At 44.8% G+C, this 23,358-nt stretch overlaps 1 protein-coding gene across 41 annotated transcripts in view; it reads right to left on the bottom strand.

Annotated features, from left to right (window-relative positions):
- The window catches only part of SORBS1 (sorbin and SH3 domain containing 1), a 1,860,906-nt gene that overhangs the window by 506,669 nt on the left and 1,330,879 nt on the right, over positions 1-23,358 (bottom strand). For all 41 annotated transcript variants that reach the window (XM_078643144.1, XM_078643174.1, XM_078643143.1 and 38 more), the window contains one exon: positions 22,133-22,252. In XM_078643144.1, the coding sequence (XP_078499270.1) occupies positions 22,133-22,252 (120 nt within the window). The remainder of the gene's footprint in view (positions 1-22,132; positions 22,253-23,358) is intronic.

Below are 23,358 nucleotides of genomic sequence, written 5' to 3'. Positions count from 1 at the left end.
TCACAAATGCTTCAAATGCTCCAGTATCACCAGAATAGAATCAGGGAAGAGCAAGAACACGAAAAGAGACGTATGAAAGATACGAAAATGAAAGTACTAGTACCACAATCTGTTCCACAAGACAGCCAGAAGAGGGGTCCGAATCAAGCCAGTCATCCTGCAGCTCCCGTTAAAGGGACATGCAATTATTGTAAACAGCCAGGTCATTTTATAAACGAGTGTGCAGTTCTGAAACACAACATAGCAACTGGTAAGACTAAAGAAAGACCACGTCCGCCTAGGCAAGAACAAGTTTCACAGACTTCTCAGTCACCACAGAATGCACAACAGACAGTTCCAGCACCGCAGCCTATTGCTGCAACACAGCATGTTACACAGCAAATGTACCAGTATGCTCAGTCAGAGTATCCAGAGTATCAACAGTATTCATGAAACAGCCTAGAGAGGGAGGTAGGCTTGCCTCTCATCGAGATACCTGTAGATCAAGAGGGTCCCTATGTACACAGTCAAGTATTAGGGAAAGACAGAAAGTTTTTGATTGATACAGGGGCAAGTAGGACTACTATCAGTCATGACGAGGTTCCAGGGGCTCCGCTCTCAGGCTCTAGAAATGTTTCCCTTGGATTTTCAGGAAAGCCTATTGTGAACGAGATTTCAAAGCCAGTTTCTCTAGAAGTTGGTCCATTGTCCCGAACTACTGATCTGTTGCTTACGAAGTCATGTCCAGAAAATGTATTAGGCATTAAAACATTGAAAGAATTAGGTGCAGTAATTTGCTGTTCCCCAGAAGGAATACGTTTGTTTTTGCGTGACTTCAAAGGTCACTATGTATTACGAGATTTTGATCCAAGATTGTCAAATGTACCGCAGCATTTATGGGCGCAAGGTCCAACTGATGTAGGATTTATGCAAATCACACCCCATCGTGTGACTCTCAAGCAAGGTATAGTCTTGCCACGAATCAGACAGTACAGATTGCCACCTGAGGCTGTAGCAGCCTTATCCAAAATTATTGATGAGCTCATTTCTCAAGGAGTGGTTGTAGAAACTGACTCCAATGTATGTAATTCTCCTATCATTCCAGTCATGAAACGTACTGATCCAAATGCACCTCCAGTATATCGATTAGTGATTGACCTTCGAGAACTTAATAAATGTATTATACCCCAGTATCCAGTAGTCCCAGATATTTCTTCCCTATTGACAGCCATTGATTCTGAAGCCACGTTCTTTACTGTAATTGATCTCAAGAACGCATTTTTCAGTGTCCCCATTCATCCAGATAGCCAGTACCTTTTTGGTTTTTGTTTAAATGGAAGGAGCTATAAATTCACACGAGCTCCTCAAGGTTTCACAGAAAGTCCTAGTATTTATAGTCAAGCACTTAAAAGACAACTAGACAATATTCACATGCCAACTGACACTGCCCTGCTCCAGTATGTCGATGATCTATTGATCACAGCCCGTTCTGAACGTGACTGCGAGCATGGGTCACTTACAGTCCTGTATTTCCTAGCCGAGATGGGGCACAAGGTGTCCCCTTCGAAGCTTCAATTCTGTGTCCAGCAAGTGATCTACTTAGGCCACTTACTGTCCAAGTGGGGTAGGCAGTTGACACCAGACCGTATCCAGTTAATAGCGAGTCTTCCACAGCCCAAGACACAGAAGGAGGTACGAGCTTTTATTGGCCTCACTTCTTACTGCAGACAATGGATTCCTCAGTATGCATTTCTAGCTAAGCCACTGATACAGTTAACGACACAGGAGGCAGCCGTATCGACTGTCCTCCCTTGGACATCTGAACATACACTTGTTTTTAATGAATTAAAGAAAGCCTTATGCCAAGCACCTGTTCTAGCTACATCGAACTACAGTAAGCCTTTTACACTTTTTGTCACAGAACGTGATGGTACTGCATTATCTGTTCTCACACAAGATCAAGCAGGACAATACAAGCCCTGTGCTTATTTTTCGAGCACACTAGATCCAGTAGCCCAGGCTCTGCCTGCGTGCCTCAAGTCAGTTGCAGCCACAGCTCTAGCTATCAGACAAAGTGATTCCATAGTATTAGGACACTCCCTGACAGTACAAGTTCCACACTCCGTGGAAGTTCTTTTAAACCGAACACAGACTCAGCACTTGACAATTGCCCGTTTAACAGGTTATGAACTGACACTGTTCCAGCCACACATAGAAATCAGACGCTGCAACATTCTAAATCCTGCTACACTGTTACCGTCAGTTACTTCAAATCCTGCCACACATAACTGTGTGGAAGTTGTAAACACTATGACTAAGCCGAGACAAGACCTGACAGACATTGCATTACCTAATCCCGACCTCACACTTTATGTGGATGGTTCATGTATGAGAACAAGTACAGGAGAACTAGTAGCCGCGTATGCAGTGACTACTGACACCGAAGTTATTGAAACACACCGTATTGACACCCTGTCTGCTCAAGCAGCAGAGCTAGTTGCTCTGACCCAAGCCTGCATACGTGCCAAGAACCTGAAAGTAAACATATATACAGATTCACGTTACGCATTCGGAGTTGTACACGACTTCGGAGTGCTCTGGCAGGAGAGAGGTTTCATGACTTCTCATGGAACCAAGATTCAGCATGGTCTCCTCATTCAAGCTCTGTTAGATGCAATACATTTACCGACAGCTATCGCTATCATGAAGTGCAAGGCACATACGAAAGTCACTGACATTATTACCCAAGGTAATGATCTAGCAGATCGAACAGCCAAGCTTACAGCTCAGACACCAGACATTCCAGTTAACAAGACACAGACATCCACTCCAGAACAGACTACTTGTATGACAGTTAAGGACCCTACACAAGATGTCATAGACATACAGTTACATGCTACTCCCGAAGAAATCAAGAAATGGTCCGAACAAGGAGGGGTCCAGACAGATCAGGGATGGGTGACGAAGGGAAAAGCCACATGGTTTCTCCCCGACTCTATGGTTCAAGTCATTATTAATACCGCACATAGTCCAGCACATCTAGGAGAAAAAGCTATGTTAGACAGTATCCAGAACCTTTGGTTCAACAAGCACTTACGATCTGCAGCCAAGCAAAAAGTCCGTACTTGTATGATATGTTGCCAGTTCAATCCAGGTAAAAGTGTCCCGGTGGAACAAGGTGGATTCCAACCTCCTGACCACCCTTTTGAAGTCCTCCAGATGGATTATATTCAGATGGAGCGATGTCGAGGTTTCAAGTATGTCCTCGTAGTTGTATGCGCTTTGTCCAGGTGGACAGAAGCATATCCAGTTCCAGATTACACCGCCGCGACCACTGCCAGGCAGTTGGTTCGTGAATTTTTCCCCCGTTATGGACTCCCTAGGGTCGTGTATTCTGATAACGGCCAGCCATTCTCCTCTGAACTCATGAAGCATGTTTCCCTTCTGTTAGGGTACCAGTGGAAGTTCCATTGTGTGCGCCATCCTGAAGCAGCCGGTCTCGTAGAGAGACATAATCAGACCCTGAAATTCCGTATTGCTAAGACATGTAAAGAGAAAGGTGTAGACTGGCTAGTTGCCCTGCCAGTTGCTTTATTCTTCATGAGGATGGTTGCACATTCCAGATCAGGTCTGTCCCCTTATGAGGTCGTATTCGGCTGCCCCCCAAATATGTGGGGTACACCTAGGCCCCGCAGTATTACAGATGTTTCCAGTAATATGCTGACAGATTACCTAGCTTCCTTGATGTCTGCCCTACACTCTTGTCGTTCGCAGGTTGCCGCTGCATTCCCAGACAATACTGAAGTGAAACCGCATGAGGTCATACCAGGGGACCTGGTACTTGTAAGGAACTTTGATCGTTCAAGTCCGCTGGAGCCCCGCTGGAAGCAGCCACGACTTGTTCTTCTGACCACCCGTACGGCCGTGAAGTTGGAGGGCCGTAAGGGATGGGTCCATCTGTCCCACATCAAGAAATTCCATGGAATCCGAGAAAAGACATTTGCCAAGAACATTTTTAAGGACTGCCAAAATTCTAAAGACTGCCCTATTCTCAAGGACTGTCCCGCTACTGACTTTGAAATCAAGCCCTCCCTGTTAGAGAAAACTCCGCAGCAGGAGTATAAATTAAAACTCCGGTCTAGTAAAATAAGTCAGCCAGTTTAATTGTCTAAGTCCCTCTCGGGTGAAACGGTTAGACAGGTTCCTGACATGTATGAGATAGACCCCCATAGTGAGAGAGTTAGTCAAAACTCTATCAGATGTATCGTTTTTCTAAGTTTCTTATTGTTTCTAAGTTTAATGTTTACCTGCATAAGTTATGCATTGCATTTATGTTTTCCAAGTTCACATGTAAATATGTTTTCTAATGCTACAGTAGAGCACACATTTAGTGATCTGCCTCCTCACGAACTATCCTATCGTCTTGCTATGCGCAATAATACATTTATTAGAATGTTACACTATTCACACCAGACCAGCAATGCCACTAATTGTTGGGTGTGTGGTCGACTCCCCCCTTTCCAGACACTGAAGGGAGTTCTGCCACTCTTTCCTTATCCATTTTCACATAATGGTTCGTGTGGAGCATGGTCCACGTTAACGTCATCCTCCAATGATATATCCCTTCTGAATAGAACATGTTTTCCAGACAAGCAAGGTCTCCCCCATAGAACAGGGTTAGATCTAGAAAATGAAGTTTATAATTTAGGTAATTATTCTTCGAATTTTATGGTCCTGAATGTTCAGTCTGATACTACTCCAGACTTGCCTGCTATTTCAGTACTACCAGTCAAAGGCGAATTATGTGTCAGAAAGAATGGTTCCGCACATGTAGGACATAGTGATTGTACTACTACTGTCGAGTATAGTGACAGTGGGAAATCTATTTTCAAAGCCTCACGTCATTCTTATTTTGTTTGTGGTCAGACCGCATATGTTCGTCTGCCCCTCGATTGGGATGGAACATGTTACATTGCCTTCCTACTGCCACCAGTTTTTCTAGCCCCATCTGATTATCACAGAAACACACATCTAGTACACGTCAGACATAGAAGGGAGATCGAGTCCCCAATTGTCGATCAAACTGAAACTGCTCTAGAACAATATCAAGATTTCAATAAAGGTTTCTTCTTCTTTATAGGACCTGTCCAGAATAGTAAGTTAATACGTAGGTTAACCAGAACCCTTGAAGCAGTAGTGAATGAGACTACTTCTGCTCTAGGTAACTTAACTGAAGAGCAATCTGCTATGAGATTTGTCGTGCTCCAAAATCGTCTCGTTCTTGACGTCATACTGGCCGATAGAGGAGGAGCATGTAGAGTCATCGGATCTAGTTGCTGCATTTTCATTCCTAATAACGCGCCGTCTGTTTATTCAGCTATAACCAGACTTCATAAAATTGCCCATCAGTTACACCAGAATCCAGGCACCTGGACATGGTCCAGTTGGCTCTGGAGTATTATATCTGCCTGGGGATGGAAAGTATTGTCATTTCTAGGTATTGCAGTAATGATCATATTCAGTTGCTGCCTCTGTATACAATGTGGCCCTGCGATTTGTGGCATGTGTGCTACCTCTTGTATTCCTAGTCCTAAATCCCGTTCCAAGACAATTCGAGACGAACAAATGATGCTATATGAACAGATAGATGGTATCATGAATATTGATGTTTCCTGATGGAAACGTAGGGCACAAGGAGGGAATGTGGAAAAGTAAATTTTGCCATGTTGTATGTGCCTACGTGTTCCCCATGTTATGATATATGTGCATGATCGATATGCATGTATTCCCCTCTGATCAATTAATGACGCAATTACAGTTGTGTCCATCTCTAGTATGCCAGTTCCCAGTCCTCGTGAAAACAACGAATATTAGGCCTATGTAAACCTACGTTGCCACGTTTTACAGTGTGCAAGTTAATTCATTGAATTGTCCCCGTTTCTAGGCCTCAAAAGGGCCCGGACTCAGATTCAGCTCCTGTTTCCTGAACCCTCTCCGAGGAGCGATACAGCCCCCACCTGTATCCCTGACCCTTCACTTACTTCATGCCTCGCAGTGCCCGGCCCGGCCTGGCTCTGCCTCCCAGTCTGCCAAGAGTATGTTATGATTCTAGTTATCAGTCCAGCCCTCCTTCTCTGCATTCCTAAGCTACTGAATCACATCAATAGTTTCCGTCATGGTCTAGCCTTTATGCCTCCATGTAAGAGAAATACTGTATTAATATTCCTCGCACATGCAATACATTTAGAATAATGCATGCACCAGTCTTAGTGTCTGTTAGCCTTTACCCTGATAACTTTTGGATTCTATCAACATGTACTATAAACACCAGATACTAGATATGCCTAGGTACATGTCGCTCTGACCCTCCAGACCTTCGTCTCCTCTTCTAGTGCAGAAGTCATAGCCCCCAGTTCTCCTGGTAACACGTCATTGCCAGTTTGCGCGCACCACTAGGTTAAAGGTCCCAGCTGCTCAGGTAGCCCCCTCCAGGTTTCCGCCCCTTTTTATGACATATTCTGTTACGTTTGTATCACATGTCTATGTATACGCCCTGTACACGCCTCTTGTTACACCCACTTTATGCCTTATCTTTCGCGACTGCTACAAACCACGCCTACTGCTACGCCCCCTGCATTGAATGTAATGTATTTTGTTTAACTATATATATTGTGCACTGTTATTAAAAGTTATCCCTTATGCTCCCAGATCCTGCCCCCGGCAGCTGCCATCCTATTCCCATGCAGGCTGTCCTGTTCCTGTCCTTTTATGATTAATTAAAGCCTGTCAACTTCAGCTACCTCGTATCTTGACTCTTATTTATTGAGCTAACCTTTTATTGAATTATAGTCAAAAATAGAACCGGTAATTAATTATTTATTTACCACAACATGCACACCACGAAGCGCGCAGAAACTCGCTTTAAAGTGACGTCCGCGTGTGGGGTCACAGCACGTCCGAGGAAAGCCAGGTAAATGCGGATGTGAACTGCGCGTGAAAGTGGAAAACCATCAGCTCACAGAGGCACAAAGTGCCACCTTCTCTTTGCATGGGCTGAGCCCCTCCAGTTTCTGAGGCCAAACGTGGCAAAATTAAAGAATTAAGGCCAAAAACTGAGAGAACTCTCAAGTGCATGTGCTTGAAACCGATACTCTCCCCACCGAGGGGCCCCAACAGGAGGGGAACGACGAAGTGCTTGCTCTGCCGTGGACAGTCTTCGGGGTGCTTGTATTGCAATGAATGAGTCTGGGGTGGGGGGGTCGAATAAAGGGGGGACACATGCTCTGCCCCGAAGAGTCAGCGTGGACGGAAGCGCGCGCCTCGTTTCCTTCTAATCTTTGGGAAGCGCTGAGAGAAGAGCACGAGGCGCTATAAAGCGCTCGGGGTGCCGAGACAGCCCCGAGGCGCCCAGCACCGGAGACGGGATCGGCTGGAGAGGCTGCCCGGGGGTCCAGGGGGGCTTTTCCAAGCTGGGGGTCAGTGGGAACGGATGGGGTGAGCCACCCCCCCCCCGGCCTCGTGCCTTCTAGCGCTTGCACGGATCCATCCAGGCGCTGTCTGAGGAGCTTTATTCGGAAATCTCCGTGACATGTGAAGCCGTGTCACATACATGTGCCTCACAGGGGGGTGTTCCAGCGCTGATGAGACCCCGGACACGCACTCGGGGTTGGCATGGTTCTAGCTCCCTGAGTGCGCACGTTTATAGCGCTTTATCACTAGAGTCTTGCATGTACAGACTCAGGCGCTGCCCGTGTTTGGCCTCTTTCCGCAGCTTTCTTTTTTTCTGGTGTAGACTGCCTTTATCACTTTCGGTTTTGGGGTGTCTCCACTCTTGTCCTTGTTAAAGGCGACTGCGGTCTTTGTCTCTTTAAAACCTAGTTGTTAGCGAGCGCGTTTCCTCGATGATTGACTTGCAGGCGCTTGCCCCCCCCTGGATCGCCAGTCTCGGGCAGGCCGTTACTGTACTGGAGCTGGAGCCGTGGTGCGGGCGGTGGCCAGGGACGAATTGGCACTGCGGGCAGTCGGGATTTAGCCGAAGAGCCGGCTTGTCAGTGCCCTCTGTGGGCCGTTTTCATCTGCTTCCCCAGTCCACAGAGGACACTGGACTGGGATAGTAAAGCAGCCTCGCTGGGGTGCCATGATTATCTTTGGCCTCCCCCTGACCCCCTGCCTTGCCAGACCATAGCCCCTGATGTGGGGTGGGGATCAGGTGATTGGGAGAATCTGCCTTCCTGGGGGTCACCCCATTAAGCCAGTCTCACTTCACACACCCTGGGGCCCATGCCGCTCAGAAACGGTGTTCGGTGTCATATTTTACACCTTGCCCACAGCCCTTCTCATTCAAGGGGCATGGTGGGCGGGAAAGGGTGGCTTTATTTTGGGGCTCGCTGTGGGGGCAGGTAAGGTTCTGTTACTCAGGTAAAGGATGGCTGGGGAGGGGTTGAGAAATAAGTAAACTGAGGGGCTTCACTATTGTTCTATTGCTCAGGCTGTAGGCCACTTTTACCTTGGCCCCAGTGTCCTTCACAAAAACAGAATCCTTCCACTTGCATGCCTTGCTTGTGCATAAACACATGAGGCCTGAAGGTCAGAGTTGCGGAGATGGGGGATCAGTTTCGAGTCCCAGCGCCTGCTCTCAACATCCTGTGATTCTGGGCAAATAACTTCATCTCCAAGGCCCTTAAATAAAAAATCTGATCTTGGGGACTATAATTGGTGCCTATGAATAGAGCTCAAAATAGCCTTGGGCTGAGTTTACACTATATAAAACTGTCAAAAAGAACAACTATAAAAAAACAAGCATTGAAAATGCCAATAGGTATCGCATTTCCAAGAGTTAGAGCTATTGAGTTGTAAATGACACTGTTTTTTTACCTAAGTGTTATGGAGTGGAGGTATGTAGTGTGTAGTGGAATTATGGGGTATGGATTGGAATTGTAAGTTGTGGAATCGTGTGGCGTAGAATTATGTGGCATGGTGTGCAGTGGAATTATGTGGATAGTAATTATTTGTTTTTGAGTGTACTGGAATTATATAGAGTGGGATTGTGTGTCATGGAGTGTAATTATATGGAATGATATTTTTTGTTGTGTGGAGTGGTATGTTGTGCAGTTTAATTATGTGGTGTGTTGAATTTTGTGGCATGATGCAGTATTGTGTGGTGTGGATTGGATGTATGTTGGTGTGTTGTGTAAATGTGTTGTTGAGTTGAATTATGCCGTGTGTTGCTGAATTGTGTGGAATGAATGTGTTGCGTGGAACTGTGTTGCGTGGAACTGTGTGGCGTTGAGTGAAATTATACTGATTAGAATTATGTGGTATGATGTGGAGTGTATTTATGTGTATTGTTGCTATGTGGCATCGCATGTACTTAAAAGCCACATTGCCTTCAGATACCAACAAAGAAGTGGTAAAAATGAGAAAACATAATTAAGACTGAGGGCTGCCTTTCTGCCTACAGAAATGCATGCTTAATTAACAGTGGCGATTCCTCCGCTAAGGCGGAGGAGCGTCGCCCCACTGCTGCACAGCAGTGAAAGAAAAAACAAATGTATTGATAATAATTAGAGGGTTTTATCATTGTATTTTTTCATGCTGCTGAGCAGCTTTGCGGGGGAGGCAGGCGGCAGGCTGATCTGCTCTCAGAGCAGGGGAGGAGTTTTTTGCAGGGGACCTTGGAGTTCTTTGTCTGTGGTTTACCACAATATAGGGAGAGGCGTGATTCTCCCTACCCTTTTGCACAGCACTTACACCGAAGTTCACCTTATAATATTTGCGTACTGCCTAAATGCGCCATCACGCCACTAGAACAACCACCGAGCATGCCGTGTCTTTACCTCTCAGTTCACCTCCTCTTTTCCCCCAGCCTCAGTTGGTACTGCCCAGCAGAAATGGGGATCACTGTATAACTAATCAGACAGATGCGCAGGCTGCAACATTATCGCACCTGCCACAAGACTCATCTCCTCCTGCGCCCCAGTGTTTCTTGTGCCCCACTTGGCACACATCATGTCGGAGGATGGTGATGACATTAAGATGTTGCCCCCCCCTGAAAAAAATTCTGCGGACGCCTATGGTACGCGTAGCCCTTGTGTACAGTCTGGATCTCTGTCTCCCACAGCGTACTAGCAACTAGCCACCTGAAACGTCAAACAACGAGTTCCTTTCTGCCATCTATTTCCAGCACCAGAAAACTATACCTTAGCAGATTGGAAAATCTCTCGAACCTCTGGAAGAAGTTTGCTCATCCAGCAGTAATGTTTTATTTCTATAGTGATCAAAAGCCTTAAAGAAGCCAATAAGTATTTCCGGGTTGTCAGGTAAGAGACTACCGTTTTTGGTATGAATGTCTGGTAGTGTGGGTTTATAGGATGGTCTATGTGGGAAGTGTTGGGATGTTGTGAAAGATGTTCAGAGATACAAACGTGGCTGTGCTTAGTCAGGGATTGAAGCAATACTAAAAGCTCAAACTTTAACAAAGTCGAAACCATTGCATTGTAAATGCTTGTTTCCTTTTTTCCCCTGCTTTACAGGTTTCACCTATTGTGGGTCCGTAAGTACGGTTTAGCCACTACACGCACAGCACACCTTAGCGTGTGTGCTGTAAATCACTCATTTACACGTGGCTACTTCCAATTTTCGCAGCCACATCACCACCTTTGGTCCTGAAGAAAGCCTCATTAACACTACCAAGGCTGAAACATGTCCACCATGATAGAAGAGATATAGAAGAGCATTTTTATCTTAACATTATCTCACTTTGTTTTTTAACGTGTCTTAGGACTCTTTAAATACATCAGTACCAGGTTGAGCGTCCTAGAGATACTTTTAAATGGCATCACTTTTTTTTAGCACATTCACCCTCAGTGTGAGAAGTTAGCCTGGTATATGATGTCCACTAGTTCTAGTGGGCACCTTGCACCAGTCTAATCGACCCTTATTGATGGTAGGTTATAAAGTCAACCTTATAGAAAGCTATCCTTAGTGGTAGCTGTGGAGAGCAGCCTTCAGGCTAAGACTTGGAGACGAGTTAAGCAAGTTGTTTTACCATTTATAATCTCTTGAGTACCAAATGAAAGCACACCACACAAGGTATATATCAAATATATATGTATTTATTCTGAACACAACCCCTCTGGACTCTTTATGAGGTCAGAGGTAAAAGTACAATACAAGGAACTTAATTAGCATACGATAAGTTGCACAGTATACGTTTTGCCCTAGGGGCCTCACAAACCAAATACTAAAATAGTGGTATAAGAACCATGTGAGAAATAGAAAGCAGGCCTGGGGCCTGTGGAATCGCTGGGGCTACTGTGGAGAAGTGTGGCTCAATGGTTAGAGCAGGCAGACCTTGATGCAGAGCTCTGGCCAGAGACCAGGGTTCGATTCCCGCCTCGGCGGGTCTCCGACTCATTAATTCCCCTGACTGGATATTCTCGCTTCAGTACCTGTTCTAATCATGGGTCCCACGTTGCAACTCTGGGCAATAGCTTGCTTAGTCTCCACAACGGCCCCAAAAGCGCTGGGATGCCTGGCTGCACCTGGGGGGTGCCCAGGAGTGGACACTTCCCAGGAAAGCCAGGAAGGGTTCCTAAGTGGTATACGGACAGTGCCGGGACACCTCCGGTGGAGGTAGCTGTGCGCTTTACAAATTCCGACATTTACATTTACTCCGGACAACCAAAGGTTAGGATGTAGGAGGCCCACGCGTGCAGTGTATACACTCAGCCACTGGTTACCATTGACTTTCTATGGGGAACGAACAAGTTAGAAATTTAAAGAAAAAGGGTAAAGGAGGTGAACTGAGATGGAACCCTTTTAGACTAGGACACTTGGAGCGTCAACACCCACGGGAGCACCGGAGTACTCGTGTTACCTCACCCAGGGAAGCCGGATGCATAGGTGTCTTTTTGTGTCGGGTTTCGTCGTCGATTCCAATGGAGAGTTGCGATGAAGTGCTGCAGGCGACCAGAGGAAAAGTGTCCGGGTGGATCCAAGGGTGGATCGGAGATGTGAAGAACCTGAAAGCAGAGGAGACAGAGTCTGGGTCACGAGCCAGTGACCAGGGCGGCGATAGAAAGATGACACCAGATGTTGGGTGATTTCAGGTGAAAAGGTGAAGTTTGTCTCTTCAGCCACGAGGTCCAGGAGGTGTCGATGATGACCAGGAGCTGGATTCGAGCTGTCCCACGACGGATCTAGTGGACTGCGGTGTCGGTATCGGGATTGGACACAACAAGCCTTGTCAAATGCACCCACGCAGGATGTCGAGTTTGGCTTCGGTGTAGACAAGCAAGGTCTGTGGAACTTCTCCTTTGCAGGGAAGTTGGAGCAAGCCTGGAGCAACCAGGAAAGCACGTTGGAACAAAGGTTGGTCTTCTTGGGGGCTCACTAGCCAAAGGACTAGGAACAGCTAAGACACGTTGAGCTGAAATGCACAAAGCAGGCCCGCGGGACACTTGCGGAGTGTGGGCCTCTGAGCTTCGGTGCAAAAGGTGCTCGGGGCTGGGGCTTCAAGCACCCCAAAGCACAACTTTGGGATACCTTGGGAAGTCGGTGCAGGTAGCAAAATGCAGGATGTCCAGGAGTTCCGGTCCCACGTCTCTCGTGTCCGCCACGGGACTCAGCTTTGCTGTGAGCGAAGGTCGGGGTCAGAGATTTCGGGAAGTCCATGTTCTGTGTCGCAGATTCTTCGGGATCCTGCAGGAGCCTCGAAAAGGGAGACTGGCAAAGGTGCTGTTGGTGCCTGTTTGAACAGGGTGGTCACTCCTTGACCACAAGGGAGATTTCTTCCATCTTCCAGTCGATATGGAATGTCGAAGGTCCAGGATATATGTTGCAGAGTTTTGTCCAGGGTAATCTAAAGTCCTAGGGACTGTGGTTCTATACTTATAGTAAGTTTAGGGGTTGGACTAACTCTAAGGTCCCACCTATGGGTGGACCTGGGGTGGGGGTGGTTACACCCCTTCCCCTTTGTCCGGTTTCGCGCCAGAGTTGGGGCTCAAAGCCCCAGCAACTGGTTTGAACTGGGAAATGCATGGAGCACCTTGTGTGCCCCAGGCAGTGTCTGGAAAGCAGTCACTGAATACACGCCTCCATAGCCCAAAACACTAAGAGCCTGTCTGGGGAGGTGCCAGCACCTCCCTGGACAGGAAACCTATTGTCCAGGCCTCCCTGCTGGAGTTTCGTCCAGCAGCAGGAGGGCAGACTCGTGTCTGTGGCAGCAGCTTCCATTTTGTGATGCTGAGGCTGTTTAACTTTAACCGGGTAAACCAGTAACTATATGTGTCCTCCCTCTAGAATGGTGGAATGCTATCCCCGCCGCCAGGACGGCCGGTGGGGGGCGGGCAAGTATTCCAAAGTGTTTGACACCTTACATGACATGTTTTTATAAAGCCAAACCAAAGTTAGCATTAACCGCGAGGATTATAATGCACTTAAGAATATATGGTATGGCTATATCATAGAGCAGCTATAAGGAGATGGTTCCGAAAGCTGCAGAGGGGCTCAGCTCATGCTAGGGCACCCTCTCACATAAAACCAAGCACTCTACCTCCAGGATTGTCGAGGTCTACCGTAGGAGTGGCTTATAGGTGTATATGTGTCTATATATGTATATAGACATAGGTATACTATATCCAAGTAAGGGGTGATTACACCACCTTACCCAGGCTGTGGGAACAGACCTGAGGTGTCAGTTTGGAAGGCAAACCAGGGGTGGCACAATACATGCTGCATCCCCTGGTAGGCCTAGGGTGCACCTATGTCCTGGGTACCTATGGTACACTATACAGGGGCTAACAAGGGTGACCCAGTAACCCATCTGGTATGTACCTAAAGTACATGGTATCAATTTAGAGAGAGAACAGCTGGGCTGTGGGCCTGATTAGCAGGTCCAGAGCCACACTAAAGTCGAAAAACCAGAGAATCACAGCAAAAAGTGGGGGTAACCATAGGAAGCAGACCCTACTCTCCTACACTCAGAATCCCAAAAAACCCTGCTCCGCTGTAGTCCACGCGTTGAAGCACAGCTGGGTTGCACTCGGCGGCCCAGCTGGGAACCCAATGATGAAGCATGCCACCAACTAAGTTGGTGGGTGAGGGTTCTTTTACCAAATCAATTGGATTTTTGTGCTCTCAGGCACTATACTCTAAGTCGGAAAATCCTAGTCCTTAACTACTGGTCCGTCCATGTTGTTATATAAAGTACAGACTAAGGGAAGAGGACGTGCCCATCCTTTCTCCTTCCTCACTCTCTCTTTTGTTGGTTGCAAGTCCTACCATCAGCATCCCCCTTCTGATATGTGTTGCTTTTATATATTTTAAATATGATTGTGAATTACTTCTGTACTAGTAATAAAGGAGCCAGTTGACTGCTTTTATTCATATCTTCTAAATCACATTTTATAGTAGATTCTTTAACTCTCTATGGGGCACTGGCCTGTCACCTATATTTGCTCTTAATAATATGTCAAGCCCTTTCATAATTTTATGGAGATTCACTTCCATGAAGTTATTTGAACTGAAGATAGCATTTAATTAGGTGCTTCAGTGACCCTTTATTCGCATTGGTAAGACAAAACTAGTAGTTCAGGATTTTTTGCTGATACTTAAATATTATGTTTGTCAGCCCCAACTCAAATGTTTAGGCACTGTTGACGGTGCCTCTTGGGAGGCCTAGCAATCTTTTGCAAATACTAATTTCCATGATCTGGAGGTGTGTAATATTTTTCTCAAAAATTATTTAAGAGCAATAGAGCAAGAGGTTAATTATTTTCAAGTTATAGGTCTCCCTCAGGACTACAACAGACCTATGACCCAATATTGAGTCCATTCTTCGTAATGAACTCGCAACCAGTTTTGATCGCAATTCCTGTTGGCTGATGTTGGGTTTGAAGTTAAGATTCTATTTAAAGAGGAGACACAGTTACTTGAACTATTTTACTGCCTCTAGTTACACTCCACTGAGCTACCCCTTCTGGTATATTTTCTGGATACTTTTATTAAAAAACACAATTACTTTTGATTTAGAGACATTAATAATTAAATCGTATGTAGTGCAGTAGGCCGCAAAAATGCTTAGTTGACTCTGTGGGTCGACATGGGAAGATCCAATAGTATTGTGCTGTCCCCATAGAACAATGAAGAAATTGGCTGGCCTCCCAATTTTGATTGCAATCAACAGGTCAGACTAAATGTTATGTGAGCATCTGCTATGCATATAGAGGAAATATTTGGGCGAGAACGCATACTTGCCTAAAGCATTTGGTGTGTTTACTTTCATAGATAGAGCTGAGTGACTCCCTAATTCAATTCTGGTCCAGGACCCTTCAAGAGATCCATTATTCATTTCAATAGATCTGGCGGTATCTTCCAATTTGCCATTTTTACCCAACGATGGGCGTGATTAATGGTTTCAAACACCGTAAACAAATCTATATAAGAGACATAAAGAGGTTGTTTTCTTTTTTAAGACATATTCTTCTGCCAGCAATTTCAATGTTAGGCACCAGTCCACCGTTCAGTACTCACTCCTGAATCTAAGTTACATCCTCAGAAGAACATCCTCTTTTTTGACCCATTCTTCCAATGCTTGTAAAAGTGTTTTGCATATATTTTGCTCGATAGATCCGTCAATGTTATCATGCGATAGCTCTTTGCTAACATGCGGGAGCTCTTTTTATAAATCGTAACATTTATGCTTCTTTTCCACAATTCCGGGATTTCATGTCCACTTAATTATAAATCTTTGTATTAAACATGCACAGTAATTAGCATTTCAATCGTCAACTTTACAGGTTACATGTTCCAGCATATACCATTCAGTCAAACGTTGTACAATAATGGTTATCCAGTGGCCCCCCTCCCTCCCAATGCTCTTCGCTTACTCCTTACGTGCCTCTATAGACTCTCCAGTTCTCCCAGATTTTCTATCATTTTTTGGGCACCCTCTACTTAAATAGATTGTGTGCTCCGCTTGTTGACACCAGTCTAGGTCTGAGGCCCTGTCTGCTTCTCCCAGAGGGGCAACCGCACCCCAATGTTTGGCAATGTTGAATTTGGCAACCACTGCTGCCACTTTGAGCCATTGTGTTGTGTATTTAGGCCAAGATGCTCACTTGAGATTAGCAAGAGGAGCCACTTTGGATCTATTGGAACTTTCATCCCCATCACAGCTGCCATTTATTTTCCTAATATCTGCCAATAAGCCTGTATCTCTGGGCATTCCCAAAGTAAGTGTAAGAAGGTCCCCTCCTGTCCACATCGTCTCAGGAACTACCCTGTTTCGCAGTGTCCCATCCTATGCAGTGTAGAACGGGGGTGTAATAGACCCTATGCAGGATCTTTAATTGAACTAGCCAAAATCTGACTCCCACTGCCCTTGCATTGCTTCCACCCATTCATCTTCCTTTAGTTTGCCCAGGTCTTGTTCCCATTGGGCTCCCAGACCCGCTAACAGATCCAGAACATTATTAATGATCTTTTTGTATATTATTAAAATGGCTTTGGAGTGCAATGGTTCTGTCAATAGCCTGTCCTCTAGGGGGATGCATCTGGAAGGGAGGTCCCCTCTTGAATGTAGCCCTTGAAAGCGTGGCCCAGTAGGAGGTACCTTAGCCATTCTCCCGGTCCCAGTTTGTACTCCTGCTGCAGGGGTGTGAACGTAATATAGGCCTGGCCTTGCCAAATATCCCCCAGTTTCTCCACCCCAGCAACTTCCACTTGTTTAGGCTTTGTAGTGAGCCCGCCCTTTGAAGAAGTTTACTATCCCAAAATTGAGACATCTCTGTTAGTCTCCCCCGCAGCCCATGTGTTTGGGGGCGGCATGCCATGCCCTCACCACTGCAAGAGTGTGTGTTGGGAGGTTTCTGGCCCTACCTTTATCATACAGGACAGATGGATATCCTCTTGGCCCCATGGCTTCTCTGTCCACCCTGTAGGCTGGTTCCTCCCTGTCGCCAAAGACCCAGTAGTTCACGCATACTAATTGCGTGGCCCAGTAATATGTTTTGACATCTGGAACAACCAGACCCCCTTCATACACTTCTCCCAGTTGTTCTTTTTAGGGTTATTCGTGGGGTACCCCTGCACCAAACTAAATCCCTCAATTAATTTTCTTGTTTATGAAAAAATTTGTCTGGTAGTTCATTGGGGGTGTTTTGCATGACATACATTAATCTGGGAAGGGTCATAATTTTGAATAGGGCTGCACGGCCCATCAATGTGAGAGGGAGTGTTTTCCATCGTGTGGCATCTGATACAAACCGGGCTAGTTGTTTCCCGGTGTTTCTGTTATAGAATGCTCGGGTCCCTAGTGATATGAATCTCCACGTATTTGAAGCCTTCAAGTTCCAGTGATATCGCACATTACTTTGTGAGTATCAGGGCACCTCCCGCCAGTGGGAAAAACAATGATTTGTCCCAATAAATACGGTATCTTGAATAATCCACATATATGTGAAAAATTTGGAGTATCCTGTCAACTGACTGCTTTGGTCTCCCAAAGTGAAGCAGGATGTCGTCAGCATATAGGGAGATGTGCACTTCCCATTCGGCCCCAATTGGCATCCCCAGATGAGGGGGTCCCGCCTCACCCATGCTGCAAGGGGTTCCAGCGCCAAGGCGCTGAGTAATGGGGACAGCCCTGTCTGGTTCCCTTGTATAGCATGAAAGCATGCGATATTGTGGAGTTGACTCATACCCTTGCCAGGGGTTGGTTATACAGGAGTTTTACCCATCCAATAAAGTTGGACCTGAAGCCCAGCTGACCCAATACTGTGAATAAATAATTCCATTCTACACTATTGAACACCATTCTGGGATCATCTATGGATAGGAGAGCTGTCAAACCCAACCCCGACTACTGTTGTGTGCAGGACGCCAAACAATGAGCGTAAGTTGAGTCTTTTGCTTCTATGAGGTATAAATCCGGATTGATCAGAATGCACAAGTAATTTAATTACTGCTGCTAACTGCATGGCAAGTGCTTTCGCTAGAACTTTTGCCTCACAGTTTATCAAAGATATGGGCCTATAGGACACACATTTTCCAGGGGGTTTACTCTCCTTAGGGGTTAAAACTACCACAGCTACGCTCTGGTCGGGTTGGAGGGCCCCATGCCTCTGTTAGCATAGCGAGTAGGTGGTCAGCTGACTTAACCAACATTAATTTGAAAAGTTCAACCGGAAAGCCATTCCGTCCTGCCGTCTTCTCTGATTGCAATGCGCGTGTTGCATTTTTAAGTTCCTCCACCATCAAGTCACCTTCCAGCATTTCTCTATCTGTCTCGGACAGTGTCAGCATCCGTATGTCTTTGAGGAAATCTTTCCATTCCTCCTCCATATGTGCTAAGGGGGAAGAGTATAATGATTCATAACACTCAGCGAAGGCTTCAGCAATTTCCCTACCCGTCCCATGCTTTTGACCTGCTTCATCAATGATCTCAGGGACCCAATTACCCTCCATTCATTTTTTATCTAGCCATGCCAGAAGCTTGTTCTTCTTCTCTCCCACGTCACACAGTCTATGCTGCCTGGCGGTGCCAGTGTTTTGGCACTGTCCTCCATTATGTCCCTTAAATCCTTATGCTTCACCTACAGTTTATGTCTTGTTTCTGAGTCCTCTAAGTCACCCGTCCCCAATTGAGCATCCAGGGCTGTAATTTCTTCCTGTAGTGACAGGCTTTTCAAATTTTGGTCCTTCTTTGTCACGCCTATTTAAGCCTGGGACTGGCCCCTAATCACTGTTTTGAATGCTTCCCAGAGTGTTACCTTCAAGCCTACAGATCATATATTTTCAGCCAAAAATTGTTCCGCCCCTTTCCTAAGAGCTGAATTAATCTTACTATCTTTAAGGTACCAAGGGCAAATTCTGGGTGGGAGGGAGTGATCTCTTGGGGGCCCTTCCAAAACAACCTCCACGGGGGAATTATCCAACACTCCTCATGCTATATGTGTTGCCTTACAGATGTCTCTTAGATTACTAGCCTGGGTGAGGAGACAGTCCAGCCTAGAGAGACTCCCATGGGATGCCGATACAAATGTATAGTGCCTAATTCCGAGGAGCTGATGTCTCGAGATATCACTTAGTACCAGGGCTCGAATAAACTCACTCAATCGGCCAGTCTTCCTCTCTATATAACTTTAAAAGTATACTTAATTCAGTCCTCATCAGCGACTGGAATTGCATTTGCTTCTCGTTTCTTCATTTCCACAGAGTTTTGCACACGATATCCCAGAAGGTCTTTAATCTCTTTCCGTGTAGGCCATTATGAAGATTCACTTTCTTTCTCATTCGTATTAATCATTCTGATCTGCCTTCTAAAGTCCTGCCTGTGTTGCCTTACTAAGGGCTCTCTATCAATACTACTAGCTTTAAAGGCATCCCTTATATCTTATATAACCTAATTTTTGCCATCTCTTTCAGTGACTGAGGTTTTACCTTTGACCCTTTCCGTTATGTAGCCATTTAAGTGCTAAGGACAAGATCGTTTCGTCCTCATCACAACCAGCCTCAATGATGCCTTACATACAACGTTTGTCACTGAGTGTATTTTAGTTTTTCATATTCCTACAGAATTACTTTAGGAGTATTATTCTTTCACACACTCACAGATCATATTTACCATTCCGTTTTCCGATTTGCTGACCATATATTCTTATGTTTATTCGTGTATAGAATTTGAAGGCTATTCGGTCAGGTGTCCCTTGTTTGAGCAGGTTAAAGATAAGAGGAAGTTTTTATGGTCGCTCCCCGTGGAGTCCAAAATTTCAAAGTCTCTTACCAGCTAGAAATCTACAAAAGAGATTATAGCATAATCGATAAGCAAAGACATCCTCCCATTATCAAAAGTATGTCTCCCCGCCCAGCCATATATTATTTTCATAATTAAAGATTCAAGGGCTGTAGCTAATGCTTTCCTTTAAGATTTCCAGGATTATCAACAAGAATATGGCGGGGATACACAGACCTTTTTCTTTTTATAATTGGATTACATCAACGGAAGATCAGCTTGTGACTTTTGCATTTAAATCACCACAGGGGAATTGGGACCATTGGGAACTTCAAGCTAATTTTCTCCAGAAGAACAAGTTGTTTTTCTGGGATTTATTTTGGGAGAAATTTGTATTCAATATTGTTGAATCTTTAACAGTGTTTTCCATATTCCCACCTTTAAATTAAAGCAGTCCTGATGCATCAATGGTTTGGGAGCTTGTAAATTCATTAAATGTTCTTGCACTCTTTTTTTCTATTTTCATCACCACCAGGGTTACTAGCCTGGCCTAAGTCACTGTTCTGCTCTGGGAGCAGTTTTAACTCCTCATTAAGATTAGGGCTCCCGGTTTTATGGTATTTATATTTTTGTCATTTCCGTCTGTATTTATCCATACTTATTTTTTGCTAATTTTATCAGTATTTATCCATATTTAATTTAGGTTTAGTGAACAAATTAAGCTGAAATGTGTATATTTCTGTATTTATTTAACAAGTTAATGTGGACTCGTACCTCAACACAGGTTTCAATGATATATATACACACTTAGATGGTAAAATATGCACTTGTAAGAAAATTAGTACATTTTAAAATCTAGGTTGTGAAAATCTACTGCTGTTTAAGGCTCTTTACTAAAATCCCAATATTTTTTAATCCTCTTGCTTGTTAACCCGCACATCTATTGACTTGGCAGTCATGATTGACAGTATTTAGAATCACTCAAAAACAACCCATATGTCCGTTTTTAACCACATTTAAAAATAAATACAGACAGGAAAATAAATTATTATCTGTCTGTATTTATCTATAAAATCAGTAAAAACAGAAAACAGGGAGCCTTAATTAAGATCAAGCACTTGCTGGGCAGCTGCTGACAGGCTAATGCAAATTAGGCTCAAGGATCCCAGGCAAGGAAAAGATAACTTTCTAAAGTTACTTTTCCTGAATATTTGCAAAATATGTATTAAACATCCAGCTTCAAAAATCAACTGGACTTTAAATAAGTATGACAAAATAGTCATTGAATGACTATTTTAGTCGCTTCCAATCAATCGTTACAGAATAAAGTTTCTAATCTGTACTTTTACATTATCTAGGATCCACCCACAACCAAGCCAGTGAAAGTAGCTTCTGAAGGCAAGTTACTGGAGGAATATGCCAACTTAAATTTCAAATATTGTCCACTTTTAAAAATCAGGCACCCTCCCTTGTGGGTGACAAGGTGTGCTTAGGGGTGACTTATTCATGTATAAAATCAGGAGTTCCTTCCTGTGAACCTGCCAGATTTGAAGGCTACACATGGTATGCCTGAAGCCATGTTTTCAGGCAACCAATCTAAGGACGACACAATATGTGCTGCAGTCCACAGGTGGCATTTAACTTCCATGCCTTGGGACAATTCTATCTACAAGGAATTTGTAAGCAAGTTAAATAGGTCGAAGAGGGGTAAGCCAATTTAACCATGTTTAAAGAAGAAGCACAGCACTTTACTACTGAATACCAGGGGTAACAGTGCACAGAGTTGTAAGCCAAGCATAAACAAGGTTCAGAAAAAGGCGAAAAAAAGCAGAAAAGGTAGATTCCGTACATGATCTACTAGGCCTTGTTCATGAACAAAAGATAAACATATTTACTGGTAAAGCATGGTTTCAATGCTCTTGCCTCTACCTAATAGATGTGAAAGTTACTTCAAAGCGTTTTTGCAGCGTGGTATGCTTATACAAGGAGAGAGGACATTTATCTCGTCTCATTTACGAAGGGGAAATGGATCATTCTGACTGTCTTAGAGACTATCACAGTCATGCTACCCATCAATTTATACTAAAGTTTATTGGTTCCACATTACTTATAAGAATAGTAGTTACTTTTTTAAAGCATGCACAAGTTGATAAAAAAAATACAAGGAAGACACCACAGAGCGTTTGTAATTGTCAGAAAACACAATATCTTAACAACATTCTCTTTTTAGCGGTGCAAACAGTGACACTGAAATATGTCAGCAATGCCGTTACCTCAACATGCATAAGGTTGTGATTTTAAAGTTTTCAAGAGAACCAATTTATAACCTGCTATGTCTGTTCTTGCCACTGTTTCCTAACATGAACACAAAGCACGAGCACACACAAATTTTTTATCTGTAAGACAAGAAGAGCTTACTTTGTAAGGGCTCAACTTCCAGGGGGCATGGCGGGCTGTTGCTCGGAAGTTCCCCGTAGGCCAGAGACGCCCGAAGAGTCACTGCCCCTTTTCCAGTACACACTTTCATAGGATCCATTTCTGAAATAGACACATAAAAAAGATTTTTCATACAACATTGGACACAACTGAACCTCCTCTTTTTAACCAGCGTCAACTCGCCTTCCTTGGATAAACAGACACATGTTTAAATCTTTAGAAACAATTGGTAACTAACAAGCATGGCTAAATTTAGTATATTGTGGTATATATATATATAGGCAAAAGAGTCCCACGTCAGCTCTCAGCTCCCAACAGAGGCGCGTGATCAGGTGTGGGACCCGGTAATATCCAAATCATCAAACTCCAAACGAAAAAACATGCGCACTCCCTACCGGTAGTTGCTATTAAGGTTTATTGAGCAGCACACTCAATAAACCTTAATAGCAACTACCTGTTGGGAGTGTGTGTGTTTTTACTCATGGAGTTTGACAATTTGGATATATGTATATAGGTAATAGATGTACACCAGAGTATCCAACTATACTGATGTCTGGATCCCTAATGCGGATTTTTGTTGCCATAAGCAAGCAGTGATCATGTGTGTGCGCCGTGATATATGCCTGTCTCACGGATTACGGTTTTGACTGGGAGGGGTGCCCAAAGGGCTACCCTCATAGTGCTGGAAGGCTACTGCGTTCACTGGGAGTTAAGCAGTACAAGTGCAGTGGTGGCAACATACCGCATAATGATCACTAGGAGTGAACAGCCCGATTTTAATCTGTGTCACTAGAGTGAGGCCTACAGGCTCACTCGTTTTTCAAAGTTTCGCTGCTGTATGCTAAACTCACCCCTTGGCCTACATCGGATTGTTTTGAAGTGATGTGCAGTGCAGGAGTGGTGTATCTGTGCTGGGTGTTTGTGTGCCTGGGAAGGGTACAAACTAGGAATAATGCAGTACTGAGCAGTGCATGCATGTGAGTGCAAGTGCTGGTTGTATGCGTGCCTATGCGTGGTACAGTGCATGAAGGAGGCAGTGGGTTCATGTTAATGTGCTGGATATATGTGTGTCTATGAGTGGTACAGTACGTAGACGATCCACTGCGGTGCAGTGTGTGTAGGTTGTATACATGCACTGGGTGTATGTGTGCCTGTGATTGGAACAATAAATGGAGGGCCCTGGGTTCTAATATGGGAGACCCTTGCTT

Source organism: Lissotriton helveticus, chromosome 5_1 (genome assembly GCF_964261635.1).
Source record: "Lissotriton helveticus chromosome 5_1, aLisHel1.1, whole genome shotgun sequence".
In the NCBI taxonomy this organism is placed as follows: domain Eukaryota; kingdom Metazoa; phylum Chordata; class Amphibia; order Caudata; family Salamandridae; genus Lissotriton; species Lissotriton helveticus.
Note: the sequence above shows the minus strand (reverse complement) of the source record. Positions and strands in the feature narration are given on the sequence as shown.